Source organism: Candoia aspera, chromosome 6, assembly GCF_035149785.1.
Source record: "Candoia aspera isolate rCanAsp1 chromosome 6, rCanAsp1.hap2, whole genome shotgun sequence".
Taxonomy (NCBI): Eukaryota; Metazoa; Chordata; class Lepidosauria; order Squamata; family Boidae; genus Candoia; species Candoia aspera.
This window is the reverse complement of record NC_086158.1, coordinates 42931805-42945074: the sequence shown is the minus strand read 5'-3', so window position 1 is coordinate 42945074 and position 13270 is coordinate 42931805. Positions and strand designations below refer to the sequence as shown.

The following is a 13270-nucleotide window of genomic DNA, read 5'->3' as shown; positions in this document are numbered from 1 at the left end:
AATACTCCAGATAACAAAACAGTATTAAAGCTATTGGTAATTATTAATTCTATCCATTTCATTCAACTTCATATACAGTATTAATGGCTTGACTGAATTTCACTGTAATTACCCTCATGCACTAAATTTGTTTTGATTTTGGCATGCTGGATACCAAACACCTATTATTATGTTATAATAAGTATATAATGTCTACAATGTTCCCTGGCAGATGCCACCTTCATAGAAAGTTAACTTTCTTAACAGTATTTTCCTCCAAACATTCTTGTTGTCTCTTACCTCATATATGCATCTGCCACCATACCCATCAGAAAAAAAATCCTTTATAAGAAGAATATGAAACTTACTTTTTCAATATTGCTCTACAAGAAATAAGGTCTCTTTCACATCTGTACATATATAGCCAAGCCTAAATGAAAAATACATGCAGTTCCTTTCTCATCAGAAAAGAGCCATAGTAACTTACACTTATTACTCTGCCAGTAATATTGCACCAAGATTTTAAAATAGTAGCTTAGTTTATAGAATACAGATTATATTACTGGCTTACTTTATAAGATGCAGAAGTTAACAGATGAGCAATATTCTGCACTGCTCCATGATTAAACAGCACTGTCTGATGGTCTGGACCCTATTAAAAAAATAAGCCACCGCTCTTTAAACTTACTGTAAACGAAAACATAATTATTTTACTTTATACTGCTTACTTGCCGGCTTATAGCTTTCAATGTCTAATGTCATTCATTTCAAATAAATATTAGAACTGGATTCTCATTATACCACTTCAACTTCACTGCTTGACAGCAATTTTAAAAAATAAGTCAAAATTTTACAAAAGTGTGTAAGTCATAAAGTGCATTGCTTGCTCTTTTGTTCTACATTTTTTTGTTCTTTAAACAGCAGTCATTGGGAGGTGGAGGTGTCAGTTAAGTTAACTTTTTCTTTTTACCTCAATCTAGAGGAAAAGTGTTCTTCCCTCCAAGTAGGACTTGGAAGAGAAGTAGCACCAAACTTGCAGGTGGTACTTACTGCAAGAATTGTAGCACTGAGGAAGAGGTTGCTATTTTGATAGAAAGAAAGGAAAGAACATACAGACAAGCTGCATGCTGTAAAAATGGTAATACTGGGTTACCCTGAATATTGATCTGTAGACAATTAACTATATGTTGCCAAAAATCAAATGATTATTGTCCTTTTACTAAGTGTCCATTGGGATACTTTCAAAATGAAAAATTAGGAGCTGTTTAGAAATGAAACTCACTTTTCTCTACTTTGGGTCTTGAAAATATGGCTACAGGATACTGTAAAAGAGACTCTGGTATCTAACAGCCCATTTCATCCAGGGGAATTATATATTTTATGAGTAGAAAATAAAGAAGATCTTGGAGGAGCATATTTATACATTTAAGATGAAAAGTCCAAGGGTTTCTTATATATCTCAAGAGAGAAGTAATCGTACCAACTCCAATACAAATGTTATCTGTAACTATTTTTGGCTATTTTATATGTGCTTTTAAACAAGTATACTTGTCAAATACACTCCATATTTAAAGTGGAAGCTCCTAATTTTTATAGCAGTGAGATTCTTGTGAATGACACTGAACAATTGAATCTGAAATGCAAAATTGCAGCTCCCCATGACCACCAAATGGCAATTCAATTTGAATAGAACATTATTAAGTATTTTGCGCAATATAAATTAACATTTTGCATGGGTATGAGATTCAATAAGAAAGGTACATATAGGATGCAACCTTAGAAGAAATATATTTCAAGACACACTAACAGTATTTTCAGCAACATTTGGCTGCTGATTGAAGGAAGTGTGCACAAGAAAGCATGAGGCTAAGGATGTACAACATGGACTTTGGGGAATGCAGAGGAAAAGACCACCATTTTCAACTGATGACCCAGTTATCAGTTCACAGGATCACTGGTGGCCAGTGGGGCATAATGCTTAAGGTATCAGACTGGCACTAGGGTGACACAAGTTCAAGTCTAACCTGAGCCACAGGAGCTCTCTGAGAGACTTCGGGCCAGTCACTCTCAGCCCAACCCACCTTACATGGATGTTGTGTGGAAAAAAGGGAAGAAGTGCTATGTATATTGCTTTGAGCTCCAAAACAAAAGGTGAGATATAAATCTAACAGGTAGAAGGATAGGAAGTGTGGACATTTATTGTTGCATATTTCTTTTTACATTAAAAGCTTAAAGTAGCTAAAATTGAAAGGTGTTAAAACAAAAGAATCTTACAAAGCAACCACAAGAATCTAAAATGACATGCAAAAAACTCAGGATACTAGGTATTTTTAATTTGCTACTATATTTTTTCATTCTATTTGCATCTTTAACTATAAAAAAGCAATCATAAACCAAAAGAAATGCAATTCCAGTAAGTTTTTTTTATGCTGCTCTGACCATATTTGCCAAGTTACAATTTTTATTGTGTTATTTCCCATATGAGTTTCCTGTTGATCTTTATTTGACTTGTCGGCTCCATATCTCTGAATTTATCAGACTCTGAATCTTAATTCTTTATGAAGGGACAAAAAGTCTTTTCTGTCCTAATCACACAAAAAAGCCTCCCTTTAACTATGTATACTTTTTCCAAATAAAACTGAATATGAGTAATAAAAGCTATACCAAATTAGTGCTAGTCAAATATATTTGTATCCCAAAAAAACTAGGTTTCAGTGATATTAAAGAAAAGATTAAATATTTATTTACTGTGTAAAACCTACTCAAAACTTTATTATCTTTTTGACAATGTTATGATTTTAGAAGCATCTTGATAATGTTAAGACCAGAGTAGTCACTGTTCTAAATAATGTCACCAACAGCCACAAAAAAGATTAATACATTTCAGTTCTATCTTATTAACTAATGAGATAATACATGCCAGATTTTACTGCCTAGCTTTGCTTTCTGTTCATGGTGTTTTCCTTTAGCCGGTGAACAAGCAGATGTCTCTTCCCTTTCTCTTCTAATCTGCTGTTAGTTTCAACTAAACATGACATAATAAATTATCTTTATTATGAACCAGTTATAATGTATGCTCAACTTAAAACCCCTAACATCTTATTGTGACTGCCTGTAGAAAGGTGAAAGTTGGAAAGTCTTCGTTCGGTCTGTGGTTTTTTGGTGTCCTTCTAGTATATTTTGACACTCATACTACAGATAGCTTCTCTTAAGTCATTATTCAATATTGTTTCACCTTAATCCTTTCATTTTTATATCAGAAGAGAGCTCTAAAAATGTTACAATTTGCCAATAAAATGTATACATATATTCTGATTCAAGTAAAAATAAGATATTAAGCTACATACAACCAGCATAACAACATCTGAAAAGAACGTGGACTTTTGAGACTTCAGCTACTATCACTGACAAATGTTATAATTAAAAATGCAATTAATATACCACATTGTAGGAAAAAAACTTACATTGGCACATAGAAGTGGCTGAGGCGAGGATTTAAAGCCGCAGCTATGCCAGTGTCGGAGCTGAAGAACAGATATTAAAAGATATAAAATTAAAGTCAAGTATAATTTTGTCTTTCTTTTTCAAACTTGAAGCTTATTTAGCCATGGTGAGTCTACTCCCTCCCCTCCCTCCAATGAGCTCTTCCAAATATAATGCAATGATTTATGAAGCCAATCTGTTCCTCATATTTTAGATTATGGACCATATTGAATCCTATTGTGCATTGAGCAATTACAGTTCAATACACAAGACATAAATATATTTGTTTAGAAAAGGGCATATAAATAAAAACATGGTAATAAGCACAATGGTTATAAAACGAAGCTGGGAACCATATAGCCCCTGGTCTACCTTCATTTTTGTCATAAACTCTTGAGGTCAAGAATGGGGAAAGGAAGACTGAATTAACTGACAGATCCCTGCGTGATATGCAGCATACTGGCATTCAGTTTGGTATGTATTTTGTGCTCTCAAGATTCTGCAAATCTTGAGTATTTGCAGTAAAACTGAAAATAAAGAACAAAAAAATCCTTTGCCATGGAGCCATTTGAGCTATAATACTTGATCTATTACATGTACTATTAAGATATTGGTTTGTATCTGTATATATTCCATTGTGGGCAATACAATACATAGTTAGCCCTGTTCCTGTAAGCCACTGTTTTCACTTGCTTCCAACTTGTGGACCTCAGGGATCCAGTAAATAAACGAATTCTCTTGGTAATCTTAGGCAAACTATTCCTTAATCTTAGTCCACTGCTTGTAATATAGAAATAATACCGATATATCTGTTTTTAAAATCTCTCCCTCACGTCTCGAGATCAATGAAATACTTTGAAGACTCTAAATGCTAAATAAATGTCAAGTATTATTATTACAGTTCATTATCAGCTGACTCCCAATCTGTCGAAATATACTGACTGAAACTATTTTAGAAATTTAGGAGGGCAGGGTTTTTTAGCAAGGAAAAGAAAAGTAGGAAGTTTTAACTTTGCCCTAGTGCACTGTAAGTTAGTAAAGTGGCTAATATTCTTTCACCATAATTTTAACAATGGTTGTAGAAACTTAAAAAAAATCAACATAACTTCTTCACTACTTCCTTTAGTTTCTGTTAACACTATCTGTATTAAATATACCCTTCAGAAAATTTTAATTCAGGGTTCAAAATCTAATGTATTCCACAAAAGCTGATACTTACTTAAATATTTTCTAATCAGTATAATTATTGTATTTATATTACAATATAATACTGAATTCATGCTATAGTTGGAAGCCACTTGACTTCAAGAAGTGCTCTTTACTAAACTGTTGATGGTATAGAAAAAGATTTACCTTTTTTACTTGTGGAGTAACTAAAAAAAAATTCCTAGACAAAATAATCATTTACAACTTTTTCTAATCCAACATCAGCTGCTACAGTTTATTCCTGCTTTGTAATATATGCATCAGTTTAGGTACTATTTACACAAATGCAGACCAATGCTATTACAACATTGATTATTACAATTACAAAGAAACAGAATAGGTAACAACATTCTTTTCCAATGATACCATTTCAGGTTACAGCTATGAGACTGCTATCTGAATACTTCTTCTTGTCTCCCTTTCTTGAAAACTGTGGTTTTATTAATGTTTCTTCTAGAATGTATATAGAACTGCAAGTCTGAAATCTCTGGATTTTTGAACCTGTTCATAAATTCACTTTTATCACTGTAAAGCATTAATCATTTAAGTCTTGACAAATTCATTCCAGGGGCCAAATCCATAGAACACCATATCAAAGCTTTCACCAATCTCCCATGAAAGGGAAAATGAAGGATCAGGGTAGACTTAGCAATCCCCCTCTGTCATAGGGGGATTATGTTATTCTATAAAATCTTTATAGATCTTTTAAGAAAAGCAAGTGCTCACATTTATTAATGCTGTGCCAAAGTCAAGAGAATGGGGAACATGCAAATAATGTTTCTAGAGTTAAAAAAACTCAGAACAGCCTCAAGTATAACATAAAACAGAATAGTTTAAAATATGGGAACAAGATTTAAGGCTTTTGAAAAATTTCAGGAAAATATCTGTGTATACATTCACTGTATGTACACCAACTAGACCATACACGGATGAGATTAACATGATGAATCAAAGAGAAAAAATGTTTAAAATACTTGTAAAACAATATTTTGAAAGCAAATAAACACGTTGATATGGGAAGAACATTCATGATAATTTCTTACTTTGCAGCAATGTGAGAAGATCTGACATACATATTCTTGAGTATATCGAGACCTACTGAGCAGTGCCATGAGGTGGGGAATAACTGTAACATCCTAGAAAGTCAGAAAAGTGAATATTTAAATGAAACATTTAAACAGAAGCAATCACTGATATATCTACTTCAAGAACTTGGTACAATGTTTTATTCTATATTGTGGTTCAGAAGGAAGCGAAGTTTGAGGACTGCAAACAAGACCATTAATTAACACACAATATAACCAAAGATTTTGGAAAGCTATAGAGCTCTGACAATTTAAGAACGTAATCTAAGTAGCATCACAAGATACCCTGAATTCTCAGAAAACTGATACTTTCAACCTTCCTTAAGAATGGTTTTTATATACCTTCTGCACCGCTTAGGAATATTTGGAAACAAAAATGCGTAACACCCGCTAAAAATTTAGAAGTCAGCAAAAACATGAGGGGCCTCTATTATTTCTTAAAAGAAAAATAAATATGCATTCTATTACATTCATTACTAAGACTTGTCTGCACAATTTCTATTTAATATTACATGCATCACTTATCAATATACAGAGTATATCATGAATGAACTTGAAACAGCTTTCTGCTTTAAGGAGCTTAATCTCAATTTTCATTGCTAATCTATTACAATGGCTTCTCAGAAAATAAAAGAATTCTGTAAAATGTTGAAGCAAAATAACTCAAAAACTTATTCTCTTCATAAACTATGTAAGTAATGACCCAGAAAGCCAAGCATAGCCCACCAGTGACTATAATAATTAAGGATGTGCAAAACGTTCCATGCATGAACCACTCTGCACAAGACAGACTTTCAGGTTCCATACACAGAAGTAAACAGGGATGTTTTGGTCCAGGAAGAAGTGGTTGGGGGATAAGGGAGAAAAGCCAAACACACTAGTGGCTGAGGAGTGGCAGAGGAAAGAAAATGGGAGGCACAGTGGAGATCAGGAGACGATCTGGCCAGCAGGAATATGCAACACCTGGGGAAGGGAAGGTGTACAGGGAATATACAGAACAGGTGGGGAAGGAAGGGAAAGAAAGATCCAGAACCTCCAATCCCTTTTTACTTCCTATATCCTAACTCTTCATGATCTGCCTTCAGTCAGCTAAAATCAGTTGAACAACTTCCCCTTAGGATTTTCAGAAACTCATTCTAAAGTCTTAGTTCCAAATTAAAGTGTATTTATTACGAAATACAAGAAAGCTAGCATGTACTTGGAGTACAAAATAAGAAATACAAAATTTGCTAATTTATGCTAAATATATAAGGCACTGGGAGCATTTCACAGCATAAAACTCTAAGACCACGCTGGATGCCCCATGTGGTTCACCTTCCTACACTGGGCCAGCTAATCCGCTGATCAGAGAGATGCAAGTGACCACTTTTACTGTGAGGACAATGGAAGCCTCATATAAAGTAACAAGATTTTTAATAATTCTAACATTATTTTTACAACATGTGGATTTTTCCAAAAGTATATTAGTTTTTACTATTAAGCTTTTAAATCATTAATCCCCACTGAAATCAATATAATGAATATTATTCACACATCCGCAAAGGGGGAATTAAAATAAAGTTTTATTTGCTTCTCCCACAACAGATGACAGTAGTAGTATGTGATTCTCAGAAAAGTACCTAAGTCTGATTAACTTGCTTTTATATCTTGAAATGCAATATATAAAACTCTTGAAGTTACATACCGTAAGCATCCCAATGAACACTATTATCTTAAGTGATAGTTTTCTGGTTTTTAATTCCAATTATTTTGTGAATCCAATTCTCTTCCAGCCAACATATGTTGTCATGTGTAGTGTTTTTATGACTATGAATGAGTTCTAGCTTGAATAAATTGCAACAGTTCTAATTTCAATGGTTCTAAATTCTCTCAGGAACACACATGAAATAACACCTACATGTATTAACTTGTATGACGACTCAGAGGATCAGTTATTGCCTGTAACTTACTGTATACAATAATTCTTCAGGAGTGACAGGGCTGGTGAAAATAGTACGAAGACACCTGAGGCAAGCTTCAATGAATTTAAGATCTGGTGACAGTAACCCTGTAAATACAAGTTTAGATTCTTTTTCAGTTCTCACAAACTCTGCACTCAAGAAACAAACACAATAATGAAAGATTGGGTACCTTGCAATAAGGCTGGTATGATATGGCAGTCCAGTAGAGATTTAACATTATTTTCTGTACCCATTGCAAGGCTTCCAAGCACCACTGCACATTCCGTTTTTAGCTCAGTGCTAGAGTTTTCTTGCTGAAGCAAGTATAGCAACCTACATGTAAAAATACAACTGTTTGAGTAAGGTGACATAAATTAATTCAAATACAGAATCTTTCTCAATAAAAAGAAGCAGATTATACCAACTGGGGAAATTCTAATTGATGCGGTGTTACATAGAACCCTTTCTGGATTCCATTAGATGGCTTTAAAAATGTGAAAACTATATCCAAAACCAGTAATAAAAAAGTAGAATTATCAGCTTCAACTCATTTGTGGGCTCATATTCAAACTCTAATGGAAGTCTGTAAAATACATTCCTGAGGATCAGCTTTTGATCCATAAAGAAAAACCTTGAGCATAGACCAGCTGTTTTATAAATTTTTTTTTAATTGAAATAGTTCTATTTATTTTTGTCTCTCTCAGCTTCTTGCCTGCACCATTATGCTGCAGAAACAATGATCAGTGTGTGTGTTTTTTTTAGTTTTATCATGGATTGTTCAGGTATTACAGATATTTTTTTACAAGCATTTGGAACAATATTCCATGCTTCTTATTCTGCAAGCTCTACACAGTTATTTATTGTTTCCTGATTAATTGGAACTACTAAGTAATGCACTTTTAAGTGCTACTACTTTATTCCACTCTTATCTGAAGATTGCACTTATTTAGGATGACATCTGCCATATCTGTTAAGATGTTCCTTGAAAGGCACTTTTAAACCTAAAGGTATTGTTTGGTGTAGTGGTTAAGGTGCTGGCCTAGAAATCAGCAAACTGTAAGTAGACCACGCTTACCAACTGCCTCACACACCGAAGTTATGACAGTGATGGAAAAATAGCTTTGCGACTAAGGTGCGCATTTACAACCTTAGCAGTGCCCCTCAGTCACATGATTGCCATTATAGTCAGTTATTAAGTGTTGTCCTGTGCCTGACCCATTTCCTCCCCTTGCAGAGAGGAGAGATTGGAGAGGAAGAGATCACTTGTTTAAGCAATCTCTCTGCTCTGCAAGAGGGGCGGAGAATAAAAACTTGGTCAGGCACAGGAGAGATTGCCTAATCAAGCAATCTCTTTAGGCAATCTCTCCTGTGCCTGACCCACTTTTTTTTCTCTCCCCCACCTCGCAGAATGTAGAGATTGGAGAGGAAGGGATTACAAGAGAGTTAAGCAGGCACTCAACGGAGAATACACCGGTTGTTTACCTAGCATACTCATGGCTTCCAGCCCCAAGAGCACTAGGCAAACAGCCAGCACCAGCACATTCCTTTCAATGTGTATTCCCCATTGTGTGCCTGCTTACTCTCTTGTAATCCCTTCCTCTCCAAAGAAAGTAAATACAAACATTAATTTCCTTCTTGCTAATTATCCTAGCACCGGGCATTCCAAAAGGTGGGGAAATGGGGGAAAAAGCTGGAGGAAAATCATAAGCACAATTGTGGTCATGTGATTTTACACTTAGCAAGGTCACTTAATGACCAAGTTGCTGGTCCCAATTGTGGTTGCTAAATGAGGACAAGGACTACCTGTACAATGAGTTCCTCTGAATTAAGAGCTACCTAATGTACCATTTCCAAAACCCAGGATAACTTCAAAAATGAAGTACAACTACTGGTATCCAGAGTAGCAGGAAGTAGAAGCTAGCAATGGAAAAGCCCTGAAACAAAACTGCTTGCAAGAAGAATATTCTGTGATACAAGAGGTGGCAAACTGTGTAGTTTTATCACTGTGCCATCTCACCGTTCTCCAGAATTACATGTCTGGGCCCAAAAGGAAGTCAAGCCCTAAAAAACAGGCCACCATCTTAAAATTAATTTTGCTCTTTTCACTAAAGCAATCAGGACACAAAGCTTTGGTCCTTTCATTTATAGAGAAGATTACAAGCAGTTTTTATACCACCACACTAAGAATGTTGCTATCCAGAGACCTGTACGGTTATCATAATTTCACAGATGTGACATAGAAGATGGAGGTATTTCCCACTAGATTCTAATGTCTAAAAAGAAGAGTTCAGGCACAAATCTGCCTTACCACATGAAAGAATCAGCAGTTCAGATATCAGGGGTGGAATGTCCTTACTCAGCAAAATATATGGCCAAATCAAAAGTTTATAAATTATTTTTTGAGTTTATGTGCCAGAGGAGGAGAATGAAACAATATGCTGACATTTTTCTTTTTAAGATTTTGAACTCTAAATCTTTTCTACTACTGAATTGGTCTGCATTTATTGGGATCCTTCAATTCTCTCCAAACTAAAATCTGGGGTCTCCGACTCCTGGCCTGAGCCAGTGAACACCTCCAATAGCACCTGACCCAGTACATCAAACAATAACATTTATGAATAGAAAACATTTAGCATTTTGCATAATAAATAAATAAGAATAAATAAATAAGAAGTAAGATATCTGGTATTTCAATACTAAAGAGTTTTTAAGTGCACTGGCAATACTGAAACAGTATTACTTATATAGTGATTACATATGATAAGCAAGAGTCATCTTTGTAAAATATTACTAAAATTTTAAGAGCATTTAGTAACATGTCTTATAACAAGTTTGTCTACTGTTCTTCTTGATAAAGGATTTATCTGAAATGACAGGAGAATAAATATAGGTATTTATAATAAAATACCTATTTTTTTATTTTTTACTCTTGTTTATATTATTGTATATTGTATATATTATTTTTTATTGTAATTTTATATTGTGGATTTTATGATTGTTTTAATTGATTGCTGTAAACTGCCCAGAGTCCCCCAAAGGGAGGAGATGGGCGGGGACAAATTGGATAAATAAATAAATATTTATAATAAAAACTGTTTTTCTTCTCATTGTACAGTGCATCTACAGTTGGAAGAGCAGACGAACTGGGAAGTAGCATTCTGGTAAGTAAGTACTTCATAACTTGTTATATCATTTTATTTATACTCTAGCTCTCCTCTTAACCAATGGCCACTTCGTAATAGCATCCACAACAAATTCTCAAAATTCCAAATGTGCCCACCAATCCATATATATATATTGATAAGGATAGAATTACACCATACTTCATAAAAATGATATTCATAAATAGATAAAAAGAGAATGCTGTATAAAGATAAAGACAGTGTATAATAAAATATATATTATTTATTTTTTTAAAAATTGTGTACTGCCCCAATCCAGAAAAAGTCCATGTGGTTTACAATATAGGATACATTTCAAAAATTCCCATACACACATCCATAAAATCCAGTTAAATAAAAATAACTAGTACAATTAACTCAAGCTGTCTCATTACCGCAGTGATTGAGGCAGCATATAATTTCATAAATGAATCCACAGATCTATGGATTATAAATGGTTTTACAGCTTTGTGGAAAATGAGTAGGTTGGGGGCAAACAAACATCGGGTAATAAACTGATACAAAATATTGGAGCTACCAGCAAGAACTGTCCCAACTCACCTAACACCTTAATTTCACATGGAGTAAGGCCTCTAAGCATCCCTTCAGAAAATGAACTCACAAAATGGGCTAATTCTATTCTCTGGGGATGCAGTCCTGTATGCATGCACACACTAAGCCATGTGAAGTTTTACAGGTTAAAATTAGCACACTAGGTCCCTCACATCATATAAATCTACCTTCCTGCAGATTAAGCATTGTCATAGCACATTTGCAGGGAGAAGAGCCCATATTTCTGAAGAGCACAAACAAGATCAAAAGTTGGGTCTTGTACTGCTCAGTACTATCTATTGAAAAAAAATAAATAAAGGTTTTAAACTAGAGCTTCCAGAATCACAACTAGGAAAAACTGGCCAGCTGAAGAAAATTGCAAAAGCCTCACTTTAAATAACTTCTGCTTACAAAGAGACTTAGTTTCAGATGAGCTGTTCCATTTTTTAAATAAGAATTTTATTAGATTTCAAACAAAGATAAAAACTACAGAAAAACAAAAAACTACAAAGAGGAAAAAAACTAAAAAAGTGTGAAAACACAAGAGAAATCTTTTTTAAAAAGTTACAAAAAGGTCCAGGGAAGGAGGGTGCTAGTGGGTACATGAATGACTGTGAGTGTAGGGAGGCCCAGGAAGGAGGGGACTGGTGGGTGTGTGGGTATGTGCAAGTGCAGAGAGGCCTGGGAAGGGGGGTGCAGGGTGCGTATAAGTGTAGGGAGGCCTGGGAAGGAGGATGCTGGTGGGCATAAAGGTGTCTGTAAGCACAGGGAGGCCCAGAGTAGGATGGCACTGGTGGGTGTGTGCATGTGAGCAAAGGGGAAAAGGAGGGCATGGTGCATGTGTGCGAGCAAAAGAAAGGCTGGGGAGGTGGGGGAGACTTACCTGAGTGGCTTGCAACCTTCCCTGCCAGCTTCCCCATTGACTTTGCTTGCAGGAAGCTGTCAGGGAAGGTCACAAATAGCAATCATGGGACTATGAAATGCTGCAACTGGTTGTAAGTGTGAGCTGGTAAAAAGTAAAAAAATACTTTTATGATAGAATTTAAAATTCGGAAGGGAGAAGCCACCTCTCTCTTTGGAATCTTGTAGGATTTTATGTTTGACTCTAGTATTTTTGAGCATTAAACAAACCAACATAGTAGTTGCTTATTAATAGGTTTTACACCAAAGGCTAATTCTATGTATATCAGTTTACTAACATCATTGTTTTACAGGTAGTCCTGACTTACAGCCATTCGTTTAGTGACCATTTGAAGTTACAATGGAGCTGAAAAAAGTTACTTGCAATTGGTCCTCGCACTTACAACCACTGCAGCGTCCATGAGGTCACATCAGAGCTTTCCAAACTGTGTGTCGCGACACGTTAGTGTGTTGGCTGCAGTGTGTAGGCATGTTGCGCGGTCAAGGGATCATACAGGTACTGCACATGCGCAGTATGCGTAATCGGGTCAAAACAGCTGATTCTGTGTGACTTCCAGTGACGCGGCCGCATCTTCCCGCGCTAGGAAGAAGAAAAGCAGCTGATTGGTCAGGGCCGTGAGTTGTCACCGCCGCCAATCAGTGCGAGAGGTCGACAAGCAGGAAGGAGAGCCAAAAAAACGGGACGCCCAATTGGCTTCTAACTGCCAACGGCGCGAAAATGCAGGAGATAAAAGGCACTGAAATACAGAGCAACGTGGGATTGTGCAACGCGGGATTGGTCTCTCACTTTATCACTGCGGGAGTGGAGTGCATACAAATTTTTGCATGTGTCTGTATCTCTTATTAGGGGTTAGTTTAACCTCCGGTTTGCTAGTAAAACTGAATTACTGTGTCACAAAATGATGCATGTCTAAAAAGTGTGTCACCAACACGAAAAGTTTGG

General features: G+C 35.5%; 1 protein-coding gene across 4 annotated transcripts in view; it reads right to left on the bottom strand.

The window, feature by feature from the left end:
* The window catches only part of ARMC8 (armadillo repeat containing 8), a 72990-nt gene that overhangs the window by 27886 nt on the left and 31834 nt on the right, over positions 1 to 13270 (bottom strand). For 3 of the 4 annotated variants that reach the window (XM_063306867.1, XM_063306865.1, XM_063306868.1), the window contains 5 exons: positions 7884 to 8026; positions 7703 to 7800; positions 5712 to 5804; positions 3444 to 3503; positions 551 to 631 (listed from right to left, as the gene is read on the bottom strand). In XM_063306867.1, coding sequence (XP_063162937.1) covers positions 551 to 631; positions 3444 to 3503; positions 5712 to 5804; positions 7703 to 7800; positions 7884 to 8026 — 475 coding nt within the window. The remainder of the gene's footprint in view (positions 1 to 550; positions 632 to 3443; positions 3504 to 5711; positions 5805 to 7702; positions 7801 to 7883; positions 8027 to 13270) is intronic. The other variant, XM_063306866.1, reaches the window with a different exon arrangement.